General features: G+C 38.5%; 1 protein-coding gene across 1 annotated transcript in view; it reads left to right on the top strand.

Annotated features, from left to right (window-relative positions):
* KPNA3 (karyopherin subunit alpha 3) overlaps nucleotides 1-24,847 on the top strand; it is a 52,397-nt gene extending 27,550 nt beyond the window's left edge. The window contains exons 3-17 of the mRNA XM_065630521.1: nucleotides 5,284-5,373; nucleotides 5,534-5,563; nucleotides 5,654-5,706; nucleotides 5,794-5,889; nucleotides 8,210-8,295; nucleotides 11,272-11,358; nucleotides 11,752-11,921; nucleotides 13,041-13,085; nucleotides 15,606-15,737; nucleotides 16,912-17,040; nucleotides 17,935-18,039; nucleotides 18,175-18,246; nucleotides 18,341-18,503; nucleotides 19,452-19,546; nucleotides 22,808-24,847. Of these exons, the coding sequence (XP_065486593.1) occupies nucleotides 5,284-5,373; nucleotides 5,534-5,563; nucleotides 5,654-5,706; nucleotides 5,794-5,889; nucleotides 8,210-8,295; nucleotides 11,272-11,358; nucleotides 11,752-11,921; nucleotides 13,041-13,085; nucleotides 15,606-15,737; nucleotides 16,912-17,040; nucleotides 17,935-18,039; nucleotides 18,175-18,246; nucleotides 18,341-18,503; nucleotides 19,452-19,546; nucleotides 22,808-22,906 (1,452 nt within the window). The 3' untranslated portion in view covers nucleotides 22,907-24,847. The remainder of the gene's footprint in view (nucleotides 1-5,283; nucleotides 5,374-5,533; nucleotides 5,564-5,653; nucleotides 5,707-5,793; nucleotides 5,890-8,209; nucleotides 8,296-11,271; nucleotides 11,359-11,751; nucleotides 11,922-13,040; nucleotides 13,086-15,605; nucleotides 15,738-16,911; nucleotides 17,041-17,934; nucleotides 18,040-18,174; nucleotides 18,247-18,340; nucleotides 18,504-19,451; nucleotides 19,547-22,807) is intronic.
* The last annotated feature ends 392 nt before the right edge of the window (nucleotides 24,848-25,239 follow it).

Below are 25,239 nucleotides of genomic sequence, written 5' to 3'. Positions count from 1 at the left end.
AAAGTCTCTCTAAGGAGCTATTAACTTGCTTGCTGGAACGAATGAGAACTGGGCTCTTGGTTGGATCAGTTTTGGTGTCTATTATGGCCATTGTTAACAATCAGCTGCAAATAGAAGGCTTTTCAGTGTTGCTGTCTTATGGTGCTGAGATTTCTAATTAGTCTGCAGTTTTCCTCTTGCCAACAGGCCCTGTCCCATAGTGGAATTTAAACCTAGATTATGTATGTTTGGTGGCCAGACTTTGAAACGTTGTTCCTTTGTTATGATTTTCACCCATCAGTGGCCTCCCAGTGGGATGTCTCCGTTCCTGATAGCTGCAGAACAGTTAGTTGGATCCCTGCTTTATTTCACCTCTCAGCATGCTGCTGCCATTAGGAGAACAGTCCTTCAGTATCTGTTCACTTGGGGATTCAAGGGACTCTCCTCCAGGGAAACCGAGTTTTTGTGAGGAATACTGTTTGGAGATACCCACTGCCTCAATGTACGTATGGACAGTTGCTTGAAGGAGAGAGGCAAGTTACTGTTCTCCTACTGTTCTTCTGTAAATATGTGTTCATTTACAACCTGCCCTCCTTTCCTCTTTGTCCAAGTTCCTGAGAGATTTCTGCCAAAAAAGAGTGTTCATCACCAATTCTGTAGCCCCAAGCAGAGGCAATTTGTGCATGCCCCTCTAAATACTACTCAAGCTAATTATTTCAGCTAACAGTACTTGAGTGATTAACTATGAAGTGTGTATCAGATAATGGTTACAGGCAGATAGTCTTTCTGAACATCTTTAGGTGAAGTGGCATGAAATAATCCAGTGCTTTGTCCACTGATATGCTCCAGACTTTCTGCCTGGTGTTTGTGAAAGGTGATTTTCTAACTATTTGGCTCTGAAGGTCATGCAGCTCATTCCTGTCATTCTGGGAGGATACTGTTCAGTCAGCCACAGTGAGACTCTTGATTTGTTCCAGCTATATTCCAGCCACTGCCATCCTGGTATTTTGGGATGTTTGAGAGAGGATCTCAAGATACACCTTCATTCTTGCTCTCTGGAGTAACTGGATACAATAGCCCTTATGTTACATTCTAGTAGAGGCACAACCCTGACAAACACTTATCACTCAGAATGATGTCCCTCGCTGAGGGTGTACTCAGTCTCTTCATCCAGGTCATTGATGAACAGGTCGAACAGGACTGTACCTAACACTGGCCCCTGGGGAACCCCACTAACTACAGGCCTCCAACTAGACTCTGCACCGTTGATCACAACCCTCTGAGCTCTGCCGTCCAGCCAGTTCACGATCCATGTGATTGTGCACTTGTCCAATCCACACTTCCTAAGCCTACCTATGAGTATGTTGTGAGTGACGTAATTCTCCCCAAATATGGAGACAGTTCTGTAAGGTCAGGGGATTCAGTGGTGGGGGAATCTGCTAATACAGTGATGTGAAACACCTAAATGGGAGAATCTACTGTTTGGGCACTTAAAAAGCTTTCTCTTTTTTTAATGACAGAAGAAATGTGAAAATAACAAATGAGATGTGACATTTCCTAACTAGAATTTTGTTTTCAGTAAGTTCAATAAAAATATTTAGTTTGGTCAATTCTTGACTAATCTGTTTCATCATCTGTTGAATCTAAGAATCTGCAAGAGGCCAGCATCTAAAAGACTTTTCTGCAGAAATTTAGAAGTAAAGATCACCTGTCCTTATTGCAAGTTCTTGCAAAACACATAGTTGAGTGCTGCTGATAACTGAAAAAATTATTTGGAAAACAAGTAAATATCACCAACTGAATCTGTGAATAACAATTCTTACAACAAGCATATTACCGAAAACTCTGCAAAGCTGTTCCCTGACTTTTATGAGCATGAGATGTATAAAATCCAACCAAGTACCTCAGGCAGAGCAGAACTGGGAAAACACAGAATCACAGAATGTTAGGGATTGGAAGGGACCTCGAAAGATCATCTAGTCCAATCCCCCTGCCAGAGCAGGAACACCTAGGTGAGGTTACAAAGGAAGGCGTCCAGGCGGGTTTTGAATGTCTCCAGAGAAGGAGACTCCACAACCTCCCTGGGCAGCCTGTTCCAGTGTTCCGTCACCCTCACTGAGAAGAAGTTTCTTCTCAAATTTAAGTGGAACCTCTTGTGTTCCAGCTTGAACCCATTACCCTTTGTCTTACTGTTGGTTGTCACCGAGAAGAGCCTGGCTCCATCCTCGTGACACCCACCCTTTATATATTTATAAACATTGATGAGGTCACCCCTCAGTCTCCTCTTCTCCAAGCTAAAGAGCCCCAGCTCCCTCAGCCTTTCCTCATACGGGAGATGCTCCACTCCCTTCATCATCTTCGTTGCCCTGCGCTGGACTCTCTCCAGCAGTTCCCTATCCTTCTTGAACTGAGGGGCCCAGAACTGGACACAATATTCCAGATGAGGTCTCACCAGGGCAGAGTAGCGGGGGAGGAGAACCTCTCTCGACCTACTAACCACCCCCCTTCTAATACACCCAGGATGCCATTGGCCTTCTTGGCCACAAGGGCACAGTGCTGGCTCATGGTCATCCTGCTGTCCACCAGGACCCCCAGGTCCCTTTCCCCTACACTGCGCTCTAATAGGTCATTCCCCAACCTGTACTGGAACCTGGGGTTGTTCCTGCCCAGATGCAAGACTCTACATTTTCCCTTGTTATATTTCATTAAATTTTTCCCCGCCCAACTCTCTAGCCTGTCCAGAAAACCCTGCCTTGTACCACAGTAGTTTACTGATAATGACAAAGAAACTTGACCCTTCCCAGTAGATGATTTAATACGGATCATTTGACTTGCTCCAGCAGACAACTGGTAATGGTTCTGCACTAAGACCCCAATTCCTTCAGGCCGCACCTTTTCAGTAGTCAGGGAACATCTGTGGGGCCAGTGTGTGCCATCCTCCTAAATAAATATGTACATTCTTGTACATTCATGCATATACTGACTTGCTCACCCCTGTGAACTGTGGTGACACCTCTGGGTGGGAAGAGAAGGACAGTTGACTCAAGACAGGACCTTCCTCTAGCTTCAGTCCCTTGTCCCAAGACTGGCTTGTTTTACCTTGACAGCACAGCTGATCCTGGGGGAGCTGTTCATCCGGGGCGGGCAGGAGGCCCTTCCTCCTTGGGGAGATGCGTGTAGTAGCCCTGCGCTGGAGAAAGCTGACCTGAGCATGAAGAAGGCCTCTGGAAATTTGGTCCAGTTGCTGTAGTTGCCGAAGTATAGGCTACCATTTAGACAAACAGTAGGAAAAGGAATTGTACTTGAGCAAAGCCAGATTGATTTGGTTTGAATGATGTTTCCTCATTAGGGATGTTCCTTTTCCCTAGGTTCCCCACAGCAGAGACTCAGGCACGGATTCCAGAAAATCTTCTAAAATAAATAATTTATTCACAAGGTACAGTGTAGAGCAGCTTGAGCTGGGGGCCTCCTGAAGAGGGACCCTCAACAAAACAAAAACTTGGATGGTTATACCCCCGCAATCCAAGCCCCCACCCCCCCGGCGTGGCACTCCAGGCCAATTGCAAAATTAGTCTGGGGTCTCCCTGTTCTTCATTTTCATCAGGTGGGCTGTCAGTCAAAGTCCTGACCTGCAGCTGAAGAAAAATAAGTTCTTGGCAAACCAAAACATTCTTCTGGTTTGTCTTCTGTTAGACACAGTTCTGTTCCTTTACTTTTTTCCAGGGATGCAGCTCCCCTCATCTTCTAGCCTGAAGACTCTGAGGCCTTTTTATTTAATGAAGCAAAAAGTTTCAAAGGTTCACAGCTTGCAGAAATTATGCAAAGCAAGCTTACCTATGCTAAGTGAATTCTATATAAGCAGTTTCTAAACAAGTTCCACAAGAAGCAGTATACCAAATAATTCATTAAGCTAAGGCAGTCTGTTCCCTAACACTTCTTTGCTTAAAATGGCAGTGCCAAGTACTTAGTGTGGAAAAATGAAATATATTCTAGGTCTTTATGGTGAAAGCATCCTTCAGTGTGTACCTGTCTGATGCAGTTTGTCTGCATAACACTAACTGCCTGCTCATTTCCATCTTCCTTCTCTCCTGTATGGATGTGCTCTGAGTATGCTGCCATTATTAATAAATTGCTTGAGAGGCTTTCAAACTGAGGCTGGAAAAGTTGTTTTAAATTATTTTTAAAATGTCTAAAAAGTAAGCAGGTCCTAGAAATTTTGGACCTCAGGTTGCTCTTTTTTTCTAAAATAAAATAAAATATTGGCAACTCCTTCAAAATGTGATTCTGTTTAGAGGCATTTTTATTTATTACAAGCAAGGCATGATATAGTATCGTCTCTATAATCAGTACTGTTTGGTTGTCAGATAATTGTTTGGAGACTGAAAAGCCTGTGTTTCCTTGCTAGTATATTTGTTTTAGGTGTTAACAGCTATTTTATACACCTTTTTCAATGCTTTTCTTCATTAGAGATTGAAATCTGAATGTGCTTATTAAAAACAGAAATAAAACCACAAAAAGGTGTTTAGCTATATATGTGCTGCATCATAATCTTCAATTGCTTGTTCAGTCTTTGATTGTACCTCTAGACATACCAAGCCAAAGATAAAGTCTAAAATTTAGAAAAGACTGTTTCATGCTTTTGGAATAATAGCTTTAGTGCATTTTAAATTTGTGAAAACATGCATTTGGTTGCACTTGATGATTTGATTCCTTTTTAAATTAGGGCTTTAAGTGTTCAAATATTCTAATTAAGCAAAGTAGAAATGTTAAATGGGTACTTTACCACTGAGAAGGTAGTTTTTTCTTCAGTAGTTCCTTAAAGGAGCTAAGGCTAGAGGATGCTTTATTTTGAGTCAGAAATCAGGCTAACAGTGTGAGTGAGAAATATTTATTACAAGTGTCAATGTACATGGATCGTGCTGCTTTACACACAAGATGAAAATACATGTAATCAGGGAACTTTGAAGTAGGTTTAGCTGAAAACTAATCTGACACTGAAAATAATTTCTGTTATGTGTGGCTAAATGTTATTGTCATGCAGATCTATGTGTATTGTAAATGTCTGTTACAAAATTGATCCCCAGACTGTAAGTTTTAATTGATTCAAATGTCATGGGTTGTCATAGCTCTGTGATTAACAAGCTGACAGATTCTTACAGCTGAAATACTGCAAATTCTATTTGCAGTTACAAATGTCTTTTAAAAAAAAGGCAGTCTTGTCTTAACTTTTATTTTGAAAGGGGCCGTTATATCATCACCCTGTAGTAATAAGCATTAAGTGTCTTTTTTGTCATTCCTTTACAGAACAAAAGAGATGAACATCTTTTGAAAAAAAGAAATGTTCCCCAAGAAGAAAGTTTAGAAGATTCTGATGTTGATGCTGACTTCAAAGCAGTAAGCTCCTTATTTTTAAAACTTTGGTAGCGTCTCAAAACAATGTAAAGTAAAATTATGAACTGATACACTGTTAGAATTAGTTTGGTTGTATTAAATGTTTAAAAATAATATAATTTAGCAACAAAATTACTAAAACTCCTTTTTTTTTCTTTTTAAGCAAAATGTAACACTAGAAGCTATATTGCAGGTATGTTATGTTTAGCTATTTTTTTTATTAGCAGTGTGTATTTTGTGCATTTGTAGGTTTTATTGATAATTTTTTTTTTTTTTTTTTTAGAACGCCACAAGTGACAACCCAGTGATCCAACTGAGTGCTGTCCAGGCTGCAAGGTAAAAATAAAGAATGGCACAGAGATATATTTCCCACATGTTTTTCATTATGAAAGTTACTTATTTACTTTATGTTTAATTTCACAGAAAACTCCTATCCAGTGACAGAAATCCACCTATTGATGACTTAATAAAATCAGGAATTTTACCTATTTTGGTAAAATGCCTAGAAAGGGATGATAAGTAAGTATACTTTTAAAAATGTTCATCTTTACTGAAAATCTGCATACAAAAAACCCCCCTCATTGTTTGAAATTAAACTGAGGATTCATAGCACCATATAATCTGACCCAGTTGATCGCATTCCATGATGATAAACCAGAAATTCTCCAGGAGTATTTATTCTGCCACAGAAATGTCAATTTCGGTTTTAGAGCTTGCATGAGCATATCCAGCTAATGGAGAAAACATTACTAAATTTCTCATTGGTTTCGAATATTTTTAAGAAACCTGTCTCAGACTTACTGCGTGTATTTGTGTGGAGGCAGAGAACATGGCTGGTTATGAACAGGGTACTACGCTTTTCCAGAGCACACTTGTCATCTTTTTCATTAAGGTTATTAGTTTAAGTTTCTAGTTGCTTTTGTTCTCACTGCAAGGTGGGTTTCCTGCTGGCTCTGTGCTGCTCCCTCCTGTGATGGTACAACACAGTGAAAATGCGCTCTCTCATGATTCTGTGTTGGAAAACAAGCTTCAGTAAAGGAGGTAGAGAACACTGAGCATGTAGTTGCAAGAATTTAATGACATGTAAGAAAAATGCCATATTCCACAATTTGTGAGCCCCTTATTCAGATAGATGGAGATTAACACATTTGAGGTAAATGTTTTAGCCTGTCTTTGGTATCAGGCAACCATAAATGTATTTACAGTATTTCCATTTTCAAGGTTATTTCTGCAGCCACAAGGGCTAGAAACTTAAGAATGCAAATTGGCATATTGGGTATAATTTGGTGGTTGCAAAAACATCAAGCGTGAGTAGCTTTTCTTCTAGGTTGTTTAACAAAACAGTTGCTTAGAAGGCAGCTGGCAATAATGTTCAAATCAGGATAGGATTTTAAAATGGATCGTGAATGCCCGTTTGCTCTAGAAGTAGATGGTTCAGTGCTGTGAAGAATTCTTTTAATTTGAATTCTGTCTAGTTTTTGGATGATTTATTGTTAAATAAGCCTTTCAGAATTGAACGCAACATTTTCTGAAGCAGTCTTTTTAATTGTGATTGCTATATAATATTTAGCAGAGGTAAATTCTGCAAAGACTTTGTATAACAGATTGTTAAAGCTGTTTTTCATGTTATAAGGGAAAGCTTATTGCAAGAGGCAGAAAAGAAGGACTGACCTAGAACTAGAATTTTAATGCATTTGATCGTAGAATCTAAAGGTTTATAGATAGCTGCTGACAGGTGCTATTTGTTTTCACAAATCCTTATTTACACATCTTGGGCCCTCCTGTCTATTTCTTTTCCAATTTCATCCCCAATAAAACCTTACAATGCTTTGGAAGCTAATGCACAAAAAAAAGCTTAAAGGAAACAGGTGCGATGGCTATATCCAAAACATAATTGTTAAGATCCAGAAAAGCATGCAAATGAAAAATAAGTCACCTAACAGTAAATATTCTGTGCTCCTCCCAGAGGCTGACACCTTACTGTTATGCTAACCACCATAAGCTGTAAACTCTTTTATAGCTTCTAGAACTTTTAACCTTGATCATGTGCTTGAACACCAGTTTTCATGCAGACTGTTTTACTAAACTGCTGTTGGTGTAGGCAACAGTTGACAGGCATCTTGGAAGAGATGTTCCCCCAGCTTTCGTAATATTTGTGACTGATTTTATCTGCATTTAATAAGTCAGTTTTTATACAGGTATCATGCTGCCTTTTGATACTGATGCTTGATGTTTCCCCTGTCTGTGATGGAGCAGAAAAATGTCTTTATCCCAGTATACCAGCTTACACTGGATGTAGTGGGCCAAGTTTTTAGTAGTTATGGTCAGACATGGTGAATTTATTGAGAAGCCCTAATGGCAGTGAGAGAGTTGCACTTTCTTCACTGAATATGAATGGTATTTGGATCAGTTGAATGTGAAGAGGTCTGTGTTACCCATTAGAGAGGCATAATTAAATTTTATGATGAGGGGTGCTAGAAGTCTTTCATACAGGAGGTAGTTAGTTGACTGGAGCAGTAGTCAGCTTCACTGGTTGATATGTGCTTCAACAAGTATTACTGCTTTTATTTTTTTTAACTACTAATAGGAAGTCAGAATGATGGGTGGTTTACAAAAGGTCATAAAATGTACCATCTTTTTTTTTTTTTCCCCCCCTTCACAGCTTTTCCTCTGAAATGTCCAGGCTTAGTGGGTTTTTTAAAAAAAAAAAAATTAGCCCAGCGGCACTGCTTAAATGTAGAGCGTCTCAGAGTGGATACAGCTATTAATACTGAAATGAACCGTAAAATAATCAGCAGATCATGTTTCAACTTATTACTATATAATTATTTCATTACAGTCCTTCATTACAATTTGAAGCTGCATGGGCATTGACTAACATAGCATCAGGCACTTCTGCACAGACTCAAGCTGTTGTACAGTCTAGTAAGTATTACAATTTGGTTTTTGGAGGGTGGTTGATATTGTGGGTAAAAGGGAAAAAGGGATATTTGGATAACGAATGTTATCCAAATGTTATCAAAACGTTATCAAAACTATTAAAATAAGAAATGCATGTCTGTTGTCTTTTTGAAAAAGTTTCTACGTTACTCTTAAACATTAATGTGTTTGTCACTGACAATTAATATTAAGGCTCCCAGACCTGATTTTCCCATAAAGAAGATAGAGAATGACAGATGATAGGAGTATGACAAAAAATTTTAGTCCTTTCTAATTCTTATTTCTGAAGTGTTGTACCATTAATTTCCCTATGGCTAAAACTTATGTTAGGAAGTAATTCTTTTCTACCCCAAAGGTATGTTCATAAATGTTGTTAAAGTTGTCAATACATATAGTTATGTAAGGCTGCTCATTTAAATACAGATTTAAGAAAATTACCATCCTTTCCTTGACCGTATGATTAATATCTCCTGTGCACACCATGTTTGTTGTGCTGCCTTTGTTTCTTGCATAACCAGCCAGTGAGATTTCCATTGTGAAAAGAGATAGGAAATAAACAGTAAAGTTAATTGAAGATAAATTATTCGAATTACTTCTTCAGGATTTTATATAGAGATTTTCTTTGTATCAGCACGCTTATCTTAAAACAATCACCTTTATGCTAAATACAACAGGAGACTATCTGTAAGCAGATATGTAATAAATCGTCTTGGCTTATTCGCATTCACTGTTTTTATATGAGAAAATGGTGACTTAGTTCGTTAATTTCTTTTTTTTAAGTGTATGAACCTACCTTTCAAATAAAAATGCTGTTTCGTACGTTTTAATAGCTAATGAATTACGTCACTAATTGTTAGATTCTGTATATTTAAAATACTGGAGCAATAGAATAAGAATGCTAATACAAATGATCTTTGAATAAAAATCCAAAACCTTTAAAAAAAAAAATCAACATCTTGAATTTGTTTAAAAAAATCCTGATGTGATTTGGGCAACTCTGGTTTTAGATAGTTTTTCTGGTGTCTAAATAACTTTGAAAATCTATTCCTGAGTTTTTTCATCCTTCCCAGCTTGTTCATTGGTTAGTCGTTATCTTCCTTTTTTAAGTTCCATAGTGTTATCATATTTGAATGAATGAATCTAATGAAAAAGTTTTAAAGATAAAATCTAGAAAAAAAATCTTGTAGTGAATATTAAAAATTAGAATGAAAATATGTACAGCACAGCCAAAAGCGTTGCTGTTACCTGAACAATTACTACAAGTTCAGGCTGGGGTATCTCTCTCCCCAAAATCTGTTTAGCTCATGCTTGAAAAAAAGAAAATATGATAAAATTACTTTAGAGAAGCAAAAAGCATTTTCCCAGCTTTACTCCTCCTAAAGACAAAATGGAAGGAGTTTAGTCTAAAAGTGTCGCTGCTTTGGCTGGGAGATGAGTAAGGGAAAGCGGCCTCTCAGTGCTACTCCCTTCAGATAAGGGATGGTTTGAGGAAACAAAGCAATGGGCCCTTGCAGCTGTAGAAGAGGCTGGTGTGGCCTAAATACAAAAGAAGAAAATAAAAAAATACAAAAGATTGCCTGCTGCAATCAAGAGGGACAGATGGCAATTGGAAGGCCCAGCGAAAGAGGGGAAGTACTATACACACAGAATAGATGTTGGCAGGAGCCAGTGTGGAGCAGAAGTAATTCATTTTTTGAGACAAGGAGATAACCTGCACCTCATGCTTTCTCCAACTGTCCTCCTGCCTGAGTGCTGGTGTGAAATAATTTCATTTGTACTTTTGAAAGCATACCAGGATTGCAATCTCATATAAACTACATACTTGACCCTCCTGTGTGAAATATGTTGAATAAAGGTATGGCTGAAGTGTAATCTCAGTAATCGCTGAGAAGGAAGCTGGAATATTCCACTTCAGCCAATAGAAGTGGGATGATTGTTACAAGAACATTGAGAGTGTTCTTAAGCAACGGTGTGTTGCCGTCACTCCCAACTTGTTATTTGTAGGCAATTGCTGAATTACTCATCTAGGGTGGGGAAGGAATTTTAGGTTGTCTTTATTCTTCATTGCTCTGTATTTTTCAGGAAAATACATGGGTTTTTGGCTCATTATCATGTGTTAAGTTATCAACAGAACATTGATTCGCAGTTGCTCACAAATTGTCTTGCAATTTTTAAAAATTTCTGAAGCTATTTCTGAAGCTATTTTTATGAGAAAAACTACTCTTTCCTTCAACAGTGTATAAAATGATCTATTTTACTTTGCTTAGAAAGGCTATAGGACGAGTATGATCATACATAGATTTTTAAAATTGCTGCAAGAATTACTGTCTTTCAAACAGTTGTCTGAAGGGAAGTAGTGCATGGGAATAGTAGAGGGATGGTTTCTTAGCTCTATTAAATTTATCGAATTCAGCAGAGACTGAGATCTAAAATCAGTACTGCTTCCTTAATCTGGTATGTTGCCTGCGTTGTATAAGAGCAAATTAAAACGTGTCTTAGGAGTGGCAGATGGATCTAAATCTTCACTGCATATGGAAACTAACTATAGCCACCTCTTGGGAGGAGGCTGTTTTCTTAAAGTCAAGATTTGAAGCACGTTTGCACGAGTAGGCATGTCATTCTGTTAGGTATGTATTGTGGTCATGGATAACTGGAAAATGTGAACTTCCAGGACACAAAACCCAGCACCTACATGCTTGAGGCTCTTGCATATCACTTTGAGGAATATGGGGAAATGTTTTAATGTGGGGACCGTTGTTGTTTAAGAGTTGCTTGTTCTCAAATCTATTTTTTCCCCTCTCTAGATAAGTGTAGAAATGTTTAACTGAGGTTTTTTTTATGCTCTTTATAATAGAAGCATGTATTAGGGGTGGTAGAGAAAGTGTTTTGTATTAATCAATTGAAAGTATTGTGCACATACTGCATTCTGGTAAAAACAAATCCAATCTTTGCATTCTGCAGATGCAGTACCCCTCTTCTTGAGACTACTTCATTCACCACACCAGAATGTTTGTGAGCAAGCCGTCTGGGCTCTCGGAAATATTATAGGTAACTCTTGTTGTTATAATGATTTGAATTCAGGGAGCGTTTCATTTTAGAATTTGACTTTTTGAACATTGGCATTATCATATGAGACTATGTTTCCTCTAAATTCTGTGGCTTAATATGATTTTTCACGTGGCTAGAATTACATATGTACATCCTATTTTTTCTAAAGAAATAGTGTCACTTCCTACACAAAATATTAACAGGATAAATTTTGTGGTTTGTAAAATATACATACATATCTGTGCGTATGTATGTTTAATTGAACACGACCTTTTAGTAGTAGAGTATTGGTGAGGAAACATAGAATTTCAGTATCCCAACATGTCATTGCATACATTTCAAGATTTTCCATTTTTAATGTAATTTCTTTTACAACAATTTTCATTTCTGTAGGTGATGGTCCTCAGTGTAGAGATTATGTCATATCACTGGGAGTTGTCAAACCTCTTCTGTCCTTCATCAATCCCTCCATTCCCATCACCTTCCTTCGGAACGTCACATGGGTCATTGTAAATCTCTGCAGGAATAAGGACCCCCCACCGCCTATGGAGACAGTTCAGGAGGTAAATAAAGAATTATGAGACAGATAATTTTTTATACTGTGGGCTAGAGGCCAAATGTTTTACATTGTCACACTATGAATTTATGCATGGTTTTTTTGCCAGTATCTCGTGCCACTTACCAGTTGTTAAATGAAGTAATTTGACCAATTTGATGCTGCTTACCAAGGTTGTAATAAAGATATTTGTAACATCTGAAATGGAGTAAGACTAAAGACTGATGAGCCATATATTTAAATGGACAAAACAAAACATTAACGCACTAGAAAGTGTTAACATACTCAACATTCCATGTTTTTTTTCAAAAAAAGGCTAAGAACATGATATAGAAGTATTCAAATATTATTTTCAGTAAGAGGAAATGTAAGTAAGCTAGTGAATATAGTTTGTTTTGACTAGCTGTGAACATGCAATGTCAAGTCCTCACTTAAGAAGAGAAGCATCTGAAAATCCTTTTAAACTGGTGAACAGAGCAAATGCAGTTTATCGAGTAGGCACAGCTAGTAGACAGACGCTGTTTGGCTAGAACTGTAGTTGTATGTTAAGTTCTTAATTTTTAAGATAAATTCCAAAATGTAGGTAGTTCTTGAAGCCATGTGAAGTATAGTATTGTTTGCAACTAAACTTCAATGAAATTTTAAAAATGAAGCAGAGAATGGGGAAACTTCTACAAATAATAATTACCAAATAAAAAGCCGTGTTCTAAGTAGTCTACTCATAGCTCAGTTTTGTATTTTCTCCATATGTGAATACAAAAAAAAATTTTGCTTTAATCCAGGAGAGTTTCATATATTGATATTAAGCTAATGATTTTTATTATATTGTGTGGTAACAAAGCTTTCAAAATAGCAGGGGGGATGTCTTATCTCAGTTGTTTGCTTGTTTTCCCTCAAAATATAATCTGCTCTCTGTGTGTGTTTGAAATATAGTACTGGCTTGTATTTTTATTAATATAATAGATATATTTTTATGTATACTTTGAGGGAATGGCCAGCTGCTGGGAAGTATGTGAATGCAATGTGCTAAAGCAGTCTCAAGCTAAGTTTTGTGGCTGCTGTACGTGGATTCATGATTGTACAGCCAATTTTATTCTACTGTAGTGACCGATTAACTTCTTTTCAGATTTTGCCAGCATTGTGTGTTCTCATTTACCATACAGATATAAACGTAAGTAATTTCTCAAGTTTTAGATATTTAGATTCTTTGTTTTCTCTAAAGAGAAAATACTTCAAGCTTGTGTTTAAGTGGCAAACTTGGTTTTGTGTGTCAATTTATGTATAATTAAGTAGTAAATGCACAATTAAATATGAAGACTAATATAATTGTAGTCATTCAGAGCATGAAAAAGTGCAAACACCATTCCTGAAATATCTTTTCTAGAAGTTTTTTTAATCGCATTTAAAAACCATATTTTAAAAAAGTTCTGTCTTGCGGAATTGAGCACTAGATATGTAAAGTGCCAACTTCACCATCAGCTTCACTTTAATTCTGCCCCACTTTATAATTTTGCATAGATGATATCTAATGCATATGTAGAAAAAAATATAATTCTACATATCAGTCCAATCAAAATTGTGATCATGTGGGTAAATCTGAGTTTCGTAACCTGTTGGGTGCCTGACTTTGCAACCTGTTTAACTAAGGAAATCACATACAAAAATGCACTTAAATAAACAGGAATAAACTATTGTTTTGTGGCACCTTTGACAACTTTTCTTCATGTTTTTAATACTAAACTTTCAGTACTTCTCACATTCCTGATCCATGGGCTTACATATATTTTCTGGGTGAAGCCCTAGAGGAGTGGATTTACCTCCTGAAGCCTTATATTGGGACTTCAGGAGCAAAGATCCATGTAACTGAGGGATACTGAGCTGCTCTCCTCCCGTCAGGACTTTGTGATGTCTTTACTCTTGCTCCTTGTAGTGATCCTCCAATTTAGGGAAGCAGGGATTGAACCCTTGTGGTGAGTCTGCGGATAGAGCAGAAGATTGGTGGAACTGTCTTTTGTTACTTCCACACTGTTGTAGTGGTGTTGCTGCTGCTTTTTTAATGGCGAAGTGGGCTTGGCTCCACAAAATATTTGCAAACAGTTTAATTTGGGATTTTGCCAGGATTTTCCCAGTGTAATATGAGTGGGAGACAGCACATGGTGATTCTCCAATTCGTAATTTGGACAAACTCGAACGGAAATTCATAGCAAACCCAAATATACTTCTAGTCTATAGGCTTTTTTTATTTCCTGACAAATTTGCCATCTCTTGCAAGCAGTGATTGTGTGAGAGCTTCGTGAAGTAGATACAAGACTATGTGATGCTAGGTTTTGACTGATCTCAGTTAGGGTGCCCGTCTTTTTCATCCTGAGGGTCAGGTGTAGTTTGGAGGTACCAGTCTCATCCCAGCCCCTCCGTACTGGAGCAGCAAGCCTGTGTTTGGAGATGAGTCAGTGATGGAGGTAGGTCAGCCAGCAGTCCTGTGAGCGCTTCTGGCAGCTGCTGCTCTCGTCAACAGCAGGGCTGTGGGGCAGCAAGCTGGTGAGGCACCATCTCTCACTGCTGCTGCGATACCAGCTCCACTGCAGCACCTTCTGCTGTCCTGTGGCATTGGCAGGTGAGGGCAGCAGCAGGCTGGGCCAGGGGAGCCTTGCATCTGTGCTGGGTGGAAGCAGCCTGTGGATCAGGACTTCAGTCATTCACACAGTTCAGTGCTATAGTATTTAGCTGTCTTAATAGCTGGAACTTTTAAATGGGTATCTTTGTTAGAAGTAGAGTAGATATAGATAATTCAACAGATGATGTCCTCAGTGGGATCCAGATGTCTCTTCCTGCAGTTCCTAATGCCACCTCTAAGTGATGGGATATCCCTCTTTCTGCCTGCTTTGTTTCTGCTTCAGATACTACCTTTCAGTGACTGTAACTTTTGTACCTTTCTGGTTTTGAGGGCTCTCAAATCATCCTTATGAAGTCATCAGTGACTTTGTCTTTCTTTAAGACACTAAGATGCATTATAGTAATTTCTCTGAATTTTCTCTTCGCTTGAACAGTTGCCACCTTACAATAGTTGCTAGTCCTTTAGTTGGTTTGGTATAATAATTCTGTTCCTTTGCTGTGGATTTCATTCTTAATTTGAAGGCAAAAAAAGGCAGACATCCAGAATAGTTTGCAGTTTCACTTCAGAACTGCATTATGGATCAGAAACGCTAAGGTGTAGATACATGGATTAGAGAATGAGGGGGCTCAGGTGTTCTGTAACCAAAAGACAGCACAGCTGACAAATTGTAGCAGTGCTAGGAGGCTGGGTTGGTATTTTCTTCAGAACTTACTAGCACGACTACTTAGCTGAGCTCGTTGTCTATCTTTGAGATGCAAATCAAACCCAACAGTTTACCTTTGTGAGATGATGTATACTGTCACTCTATGCACCAAAATGTGCTATTTATTTTTTAAAAAATGAGAGAGGGCATATATAAATTATTATTCTGGAATAAATGGCCCCAGTGTTCATAGTTGTGTGTAATAATCTATCATGTTACTAATAAGGTCTCATCATAATGTTTGAGTTTTCCCTGTAACTAAATTGCATGCCCTTTTTTTACCCCAGACGTGTGGAATGTTTATCACTAATTTAAGGCTCCATTATATGTATTTTACTGCTCAGTGTATAAACCACATTCTTTCCAATTTGTAGATTCTCGTGGACACTGTTTGGGCTTTGTCCTACTTAACAGACGGTGGAAATGAACAGATACAAATGGTGATTGATTCAGGAGTTGTACCTTTTCTAGTTCCCCTTCTGAGTCATCAGGAGGTTAAAGTTCAAGTAAGTCTGGTTGAGTTGCTATTGAATGGTTCTTTGTAAGCTGTTTTCTAAAAATGTGCCTTAGAGTGTTTTATTAGTGGAGTACTGAGATGAGTGTTTGTAGCTACATTTGTTGCAGGTAAAACTGAACAAAAAGTGTTACTTACACTGCTGAAAAAAACATTATTAGAATGAAAGAAAACTCGAGCAAAGCAGTTCTAATGTAGTTTTAAGTGAAGGTTAGACACTAACTTCCATTCTGTGATTATCGGGGGTGCCTTCCTTTTGTAGTCCAAAAATATTTCATTGCAACAGATTTTACATTTTCCAGAATTCAAGTTGTATGCACTCTTTCCTGTTGCTGCATACATGGTTGTGCATATTCCGTCTGAATAGCTCGTGGAAATCAATATTTTGGGACCATTTGAATGTTAAAATATTTGCAGATGTTGAGTCCTTTTAGTAAAGTAAATTTCTAATTGGCTACAAGAGGTAGGGTAACTGCACTCGTTTGATTAATTTCAAAGACAAAGGGAAACTAAAAGCTAGTTAACGTGTGCTTGGTTTTTCTAAACCAACCATCGCAATTGGGAGCGTTTTTACTGATCTATGCATTTGTCGTGCTTGTTTAGTCTGTACTTTGTATGAGACTGGGCTGTCTTGAAATTTGTCAGACCAGTTCACTTGATGAAAAGGAGATTTTCCAGTATTCTGTCCCTTGTTAAAGCATTTACTAACCAATACATAGAGATACAGAGTCCATTTCTGAAAGTCAGCTGAGAATAAATAAGAAAAGTAGTCATGGATTTTTTAATTCTGTAGTGGAGAGCTGAATGGAGAAGTAAGAAACCTTGGCAGACATAGTCAAAGCCTAGGAACAGATAGTGTAATTGTAGCTCAGATCAGATACATGATTAATTAACTCTTCTATTGTTTTACCATTATTTTAATTTTTAATCTTTATGCTTTTTGAGTCAAGCTGCAGTGTGTCTGTTCAGTAAAATCCTGTACTGCGTGTTTCTGTTTTGATGAAACAGTGCCCATTTTTAGGAAGTAGCTCAGAGGATAAAGTGCTAAAGTGTATTTTTCAAAGTGTTTTTATAAAGAAACATCTTAAAATGATCTTTGTTTTAGCGTAAGTAACAGCAATGTCTTTAACATGCAATTTTTTTTCCTTCCCACTTTGGATATTCAGACAGCAGCACTGAGAGCAGTAGGCAACATAGTAACTGGTACTGATGAACAGACACAAGTTGTTCTCAATTGTGATGTTTTGTCTTATTTCCCAAATCTCCTGACGCATCCAAAAGAGAAGATAAACAAGGTAAGAGCTCCTTTTGAATGCCAAGACTGGAATTATTTTTTTATAAGGGGAGTCTATAGATGCTTTGAGTTTTGTTTGAGGTGCGTGTTGTGAGGGGCAAATACAAGTAAAAGCCAAATATACATCCCTAAAAAAATGGGACTGATTATGGTTTTTTCCTGAAGAACTTCAAAATTGGCTGCTTGCCATATCTGGTTGTTTTTTACTTAAGATCAGAGCCTTTTTAAGATGTTCTGTATTGCCTTGCCAAGTATCCCGCTTTGTAACCAGGAATTTATAGCTGTCATCAGATAGATGTTAGCTGTGCCAGTGAACCCCTTGAAGGAGAAAAGAGCTGAGTAAAGTCTCAGGACTCAGAGTCCTGTCTGATCCTTGAGTGAGCTTTGGGAGCTCCACTTCATGTTTCAGGAAAAAAATGGAAGCCGGAGCTGTTTTGCCTTATATCAGCACAGAAAGATACTGCTGAGTGGCTAAGTCAAATATTGCTGGGTAAGTCCTTTTTATGAGGTTTTAGCAGTTTCCCTGTTTTCTTTGCAAAACTGATCTCAAGTTTAAAATATGGCTGTGACTCCAGCAGTGCAAAGCAGATGTAAGGTTTAAGTCTGTATTGCTCCCAGTGTATGGAGACACTCGTTGTGCAAGTAATAATCTGGCCCTGTTAATTAGTCCTATTGATATTACATTGATCCCCTGTGCGCTTGGCTTTCACAGTGCAATAAAAGTATGTGTGCTAAAAGTGCTATTGGGGAGGAAACCTGGAGGGTCTGTTTAGTGGTTGGTCATGGTGCGATTTTAGGTTTTGAGGTTGTTGGGTTTGGTTGAGTTTTTGGTTTTTATCTTTTGACTATCTTTTAAGAGTGTTTTGCTTTTTTGATTTTTTTTTTCCAATTGTAGGAAGCAGTTTGGTTCCTTTCCAATATCACAGCAGGAAACCAGCAACAAGTTCAGGCTGTAATAGATGCTGGGCTAATCCCTATGATCATACACCAGCTGGCTAAGGTCAGTCAAACTATCAGCTATGCAAGTTGTCATCCTCTTTTTATAAATCTGACACGAGGAGTCTGTGGTTTTTAATAATAAGCTTGACAGATGTTTCCATGCTGATTTTAATGAGCTATTAATTTTATTTTTCAGGGGGACTTTGGAACACAAAAAGAAGCTGCTTGGGCAATTAGCAATTTGACAATAAGTGGGAGAAAAGATCAGGTATGTGTATTGGGATTTCAGCTGCCACTAAAATGTTGCAGATGCAGCCATTTGTAAGAAGCAGAGCATTGAAAGCACCTTTTTCATTATTTAGGTTGAATACCTTGTACAGCAAAATGTAATCCCACCATTCTGCAATCTCCTCTCAGTAAAGGATTCTCAAGTGGTACAGGTGGTACTGGATGGTCTGAAAAACATCCTGATAATGGCTGGAGATGAGGCTAGCACAATAGCTGAAATTATAGAAGAGTGTGGAGGTAAGTGCTTATTTGGCTTTTACAAAAATTAATTTGGGGGATATTATTCTGTCTTCCCTTTGCTGCTTTTGATATTTACTACAGCATTTTTTTTTACCATGGGCTATTTTAATAAGCAACTGAGACTTCTGTAATGAGACAAATGACTTTTTTTTTCTGTTTAGTTTGGTTTAGAGATGCTCATGTTGGAGCCCATCATTGAATGAGCTTTCTGTAGCTTAGGGATTTTTTAGCTTGAAATGAGAATTGTATTTCTTTTCATTTGATTACTGAGTGTACTTTGTTCTATGGTAAAACACGCAATTCTTGCTTTAATTCATTGCCTTGGAAGCAGTTGTTAGGATCACAATTTCATTACAGGCCAAAGCGGGATGAGGAGTCTTTTGGATATTGCAATCCAAGTTTTAACACACGCTAATTACTGCATTATAGTAAGATAGCAGTAAAAGGATGTTGAAGAACATACTACACTGGAAGTTTTTCCCTTGTATTATTCCGTATCCAATCTGAAAATGGGACTAGTGTTTTAAGCTGCTTTTGGTGTGAGGCTTTGTCACTTTGTTGTTTTAAACTCATATGCAACACACAGATGTAGCCACTTCCTTTTGGTGATATACATAAAGCACAGTGGCTGAAACAAAAGCTATGTAGTAGACAGAAAAAGTCTTTAAAAAATGAAATACCGAGAGTTTTATCTAAAAAGGGAGACAATTCCATTATCCCTTCTTCATAAAATGGGATATTCCATGTCATGCAAAGGTTCACAAACTACTCCGCTTTCCTCTTAGAGACACAGATGGCTACTATTTACAGAATATTTGCAAACTGAGCTGCATCTTTTCTAGTACGTTTCAGAAGTGATGTTTCATTATTTTTCCTAGTTTTTCCAAAGTAGTCAGTAGGTCCAGTTTAAACTTACAAAACTCTTCTCCATTTTGTTTTATTCAGGGTTAGAGAAAATCGAAGCCTTGCAACAGCATGAGAACGAAGACATTTATAAGCTAGCATTTGAAATCATAGATCAGTATTTCTCTGGTGATGATGTAAGTATGCTAAATATTGCAGAGTATATGCGCTGTGTTTTTAGCTTAGAAAGTACTTCGTCATTGTTCCTCAGTTCCAATCGTCATGAACATATGTTACCTGGAAAGTTGGTTTTCCTGCTCCTTTCTCAGTACAGCTTCCCTTAATTGAAAGCCTTTGAAGAGTTTCTCAATGCCCAGAATTTTATTTAGCAACATGAAGATAACTACTCTGGTTTTACCTAATAAATGGATTGACACTGGCCTAATTCTGTCACACTGACACGTAAATTGACATGTAATTACTTGTGATTAGTATCTAAACAGTTCTCTGGCTCTCCTTTTTATTTTCTCATACATTGGGGGGCGGGGGAGGGTGGATCCTCACTTTCAGATAGATTGCTCTGCTTCAGCTCTGTAATTGTTCTGTCTGGATTCTGCATTGAAAAGAGTCATCAAAACTGTAACTGATTGATCTAGACCGTCTGACATTTTCTTGCACCCTGATTAGGTATTTTGACTCTCTGGGCTCTAGCTCTTTCTGCTACTGGCCGCTTGTGAGAGTGGCTCAGAGGCACTTCAACAAGAAATCTGAAGACAAATGATAATTATGTTTTCTAGGCCACCCAGGGTATCTGTAGTTCTGCAGCCGAGCAAAACTATGTTTTCAGTTCTTCTCTTAAATCGAACTCAGCAGATTCCAGCTCTGACTTTTAAGACTTTCCATTCACACGTTCATCATGTGACTGTGAAGTTAAAGTCACCAGAAGTTAAGATATGTAAAGTTCCCTGTGCTTGTAATGATTCTGTGAGCAGTGTCGAATAGTCTCCATAATGGCTCTGAGGCTTCCATAGCCAACTGAAGAGCACAGTCTAGTTGGTGCAGGGGGGAAATAACCCTTTTGAGGTTAGTACTCCTTTCTGTGCATTTACTTTTTACATAAACTAATGCAATTTATTCTTTGCCCGATATGCTGAATTTACCCCTTTTACTCAGGAGCAAAACTTCAGAATAGCAGGTTAGCATATACAACAATATTTATACTGTCCGAGTGCAAGGTCCTGCACCCGGGTAGGGGCAACCCCAGTATCAATACAGGCTGGGGGATGAAGGGATTGAGACCAGCCCTGTGAGAAGGACGTGGGGGTACTGGGGGATGAAAGATTGGACATGAGCTGGCAATGTGCACTTGCAGCCCAGAACGCCAGTCATGGGATGCATCAAAAGCAGCGTGGGCAGCAGGCCGAGGGAGGTGATTCTGCCCCCCTGCTCCGCTCTGGTGAGACCCCGCCTGGAGTCCTGTGTCCAGCTCTGGGGCCCTCAGTACAGGAAGGACATGGACCTGTTGGAGACAGGCCAGAGGAGGGACATGAAAATGGTCAGAGGGCTGGAACAGCTCTGCTGTGAGGACAGGCTGAGAGAGTTGGGGTTGTTCAGCCTGGAGAAGGCTCCAGGGAGACCTTATTGCAGCCTTTCAGTACTTAAAAGGGGCCTGTAAGAAAGATGGGGACAGACTTTTTAGCAGGGCAGGGATCACGACTTTAAACTAAAGGAGGGGAGATTCAGGCTAGACATGAGGAAGAAATTTTTTACAACACTGGCACAGGTTACCCAGAGAGGTGGTGGATGCCCCATCCCTGGAGACATCCCAGGCCAGGCTGGATGGGGCTCTGAGCAACCTGATCTAGTTGAAGATGTCCCTGCTCATTGCAGGGCGTTGGACTAGATGACCTTTGAAAGTCCCTTCCAACCCAAAATGATTCTATGATTCAGTTGCCATGTGTTTTGGGGGGGTTCTGAAACTTGACGTTGTAGAAATTCTATGATGGGGAGATAAGAGTTATAAACCTAGACGAATCTTCAGGTAGTAAATATAAGTAGGAAAATAGCCCATGTCATTTGAGAACTGGTGCAAAAACAAACACCCAGCAAAAAAATCCAAATTGTCCTAGGGAGACAAGTGACTGTTTACATTAGCCTGTTCAGCAGTGTTGAGATTGACTGCTCAGAAGTATTCCTGCCTTCTGTCAGTTCAGGATTTTCTGTATTCTCATGAGGTGTTGCTGGCAACTAGATATCCCTTCATCGTTAATCCTATCCACTCCTGTGCTGAGCCCTATCAAGTGCACAGGCCTGTACTTTAGGACCAGCACTAATGGCTTCCTGGCTTTAGGTTACTGTGTTAAAGGCGTGGGAATGTAGGTAATGTTGCTGTGTAGTACCCCTGCAGAAGGCTAATTTATCAACTGACAAACATTTTGCAAAGCATTCTGAAACCAGATTCGATCTTCATTTGGGTATGACGTGCCCCTACTCTTCCTCGCGAGGATTCTTGCTGTCACCAAAGGCCTTAATCTCTCCCTCCGATTTAGGTATTGTCACCCACAGTAAAGAGAAACAAAGATTTTAGGTGAGTCAGTTCTGGCGTCCGCACTGCTCCAAGGCTGGGTCTCAGAAAGCTGTTCAGACCCCAGACACAAGGGCTCTTACCTGCTTCAGAATGACACAGGGTTTGAAACGAGGCACTTGGATCCAGCAGCCTGGTTTGCAGAGGTGGCATGTTCAGAGAATAGGCGCAGCTGATGGTTTGGAGAAGGATGAGGAGGGTTTGAATTTGTGCATGTTGATGCTACTGACCGCATTACTCGCTGTTCCTAGAGGCAGTAAATACCTAAATTCTAACAGCTCTGGGGAAGCTGGGTGAAGATGGATACTGACACCTTTCATTCTATATCTGTAGAGTAAAGAAGTACTTCTGGTTTAAAAAAAATTCAGTTTGCACTCATGAGAGCTATATAAAACTGCTCTGATATGAGTAATTCTAAATCCTTCAGGTTCTGATAGGAGATACTGAGTACTCTTTTAAGCTTTATATAATTATTTCTATCAGCTGCTGATAAAAATTATTTTCATGTTGAAAAAATGGGAGAAAGTACAAAACTAATTTTGGAATTCACAACTAGTGATTAGCCACCTCCAGAAGTACTAAAAATTGGCACTGAAAAATTAAATCATCTAGCTAAAATAGCAACTGCCTTGACCAAGCAGCAACCCAGTCTCTAACCATTTCGGTTTTCTGTTTCCCTGGTGGTATTAGAGCAGAGTTGATGTGTTGTTCCTTTTAAATGTGTTTGAGGAATTGAATTGCGAAAATTGATCCAGTTTTATTGCAATAACATTTTAAAAAAGAAGAAAAGATGAGCATTTGTGAATCTCTTCTACGTGTACTGGACTGCGCAGGGAACTGGCCTCTCATGTATTTTTGTTGTTGTATTTTATAGATCGATGAAGATCCCAGTCTCATTCCTGAAGCCACTCAAGGAGGTACTTACAACTTTGACCCAACAGCCAACCTTCAAACGAAAGAATTTAATTTTTAAGTTCAGAAAAGTGCAGCTTCTCTGTCCCACACCAGTATGAAGCACCACCAGATGGCTACCAAGTGAAGAAACAAAAGGCTCCAAGACACACATGCCTCTTCGTTTTGATGCTTCTAAAGCAAGCCATGTATCGGTCACTTTGCAGTTGCCAAACGTCACTATCACATGGACTGTAAATGCATATGCATGATCTCTTAAACTGTTTCAGAATTCTTTTTAACAGTCCCAACTACCTTTTTTTGCCTTTTTCCTGGTGCCACATGCTGACAACCGCAATCTGCAGTTTTGTTAAGAATATTCCATAGTGGTGGCACATTGGCTTTCCACGGAAAAGTAGCTTCTTTGGAAAATGGTGCGCTGTGGATCAAGACACTTTGGTATGATGCGTACATTTTGGAAGACTTTACAGGGGCCCAGTTTGCTCTGAGCCTCCATCATCGTCCTCCACAAACATATTTTCATATACTTTATGTGGAAGAATAGATTCAAAAATACAAGCCAAATGAATTTCATTGGTGAAACTGAAATAAAAGTAACTTTAAAAAAACCCAACACTTGGCAATTGATTAAACACTTAAGTTTAAAACAAACAAAAAAAACCTACTTCAGCTATCAGTAATTGATGTGTGTTCATTAACTGCCTCAGAAACCAGGGTTGGAGAATGAACTATAGATTTGGACTGGTAAAGCTTTTGCCATTATACCTAATTTTTGAGAACAGCGAGCCCGATTTGACCACTCACTTCAGCCTGTGTGTTCCTGCTGTTTTGAAGTAATCAAATGCTGTGCATGGTATTTTACCTGAGCTACAACCTGTAATGGACTTGAACTTCTGTTTAAGCTGAAAGCAAGAGTCCCAGACCGTAGAAAAAAAATTCTGTCCAAAAAATGTATTAGTTAAAAAGAATCTTGCTTTCAACTTTCAGTAGTCAATATATTTTGTTTTAAATTGATAATTGGATATGGTTGATTTATATTGGGTTTAAACTGTGGAGCTTTCATGTTTACTGTAATTTAGTCTTAAACTATTTTTTACTTAGTAACCAGTGCTTATGATGATGTGGTTGGCAACAAACCAGCAACTACTTAGAAGCGTCATAAAAGCTTCATTCTTGGAGTATTGGAAGAGTAAGTCAGAAATTAGTCTCAAATCTTATTCACATGATTTTAAAAGATACAAACTGGTTGATGTGTGAGGCTGTATGGAAGCTGCCGTTATTCAGCATAAACCTGATGTGCAGCGCACATTAAATAACTTTACATAAAATATGTGAGGTCGTTGCTTTTGGAAAATCGTCTGACCCAGTAATTTTCAAAGGGATTTTGGTCTTGCTGGGGTGAAGATCGATACTTTCGGAATTCTGTAAGCTATCACACAAACTGGTTTTGTTGCTGTTGTTTACTGGGTGTAATTTCCCAATGCATTGATGTGAAGGGATAGAAAAATCTAAACTAATTTAGTTATTGGATGTGGGTTGTATTTACTGTGATGAAGATAAGGACAGATGCCATCAGAGCTTTGTGGATCAGCTGTTTTTCCACTGATGAACAACGCATAGCAGGTGTGCATTCATTAAATATATATCTGCCAAGGTGGAGCCACTTTAAAGAGTGAGTTGTCTTGTATCGCAACTGGATACAAGCGTATGTTTAAACTGCAAGATTTTTACTTGCTAGATAATCTGTTTTAATATAGTGGTTTGGCCTCTGATTATTTATAGGTTTTATAAATTTTAGAATCAATTTCTCTTTAAGGTGGCTCAGATTTTTCAACTCTTGTGCACATAAAATTGAGTTGAAGTTCATTGTGCCTTTTTTCTTTTCCCAAAAGTTGAGTTGAAGCTTCATATGGTAACTGCATCCTATTCACACACTATAGTCTAAAATCTTGAAACTGTGTGGTGTTCGCTAAAAAAACTAAACAATAAAGCGTCAAAGTTAGGTAAGGTCACAAAGTTTTTGTGAAATTAGAGTTCCAGCAGATGTTATTGTGAACAAATATTTCTAATTCAATTTAGTCTCCCTGTATGCCATATAGACTGACGGAAACCCTGGTCAGCCTGCACTCACTGTTATCCTGGAGATTCCATACAAATTGATACTGAAACAAGAGTTTTCCACTACTGTGAAGATTTGATCCTTTTCTTGCACTCAATGCATTACGTTAAAAGTGAACATGGGAGAACTGGGTAAGGCAGGACAACGCATTTGCTCAGTTCTTCATGTTGTGACCTTATCAGCTTTTGATTGGGATTGCACCATTTCATAGTTAATAAAGGAAACAAAGTATATTGCTGCACTTTTACGTTTTCAGAACAGTGTTTAAAATTGCA

This window comes from Caloenas nicobarica, chromosome 1 (assembly GCF_036013445.1).
Source record: "Caloenas nicobarica isolate bCalNic1 chromosome 1, bCalNic1.hap1, whole genome shotgun sequence".
Classification (NCBI taxonomy): domain Eukaryota; kingdom Metazoa; phylum Chordata; class Aves; order Columbiformes; family Columbidae; genus Caloenas; species Caloenas nicobarica.
This window is presented reverse-complemented; position numbering and strand designations above follow the sequence as displayed.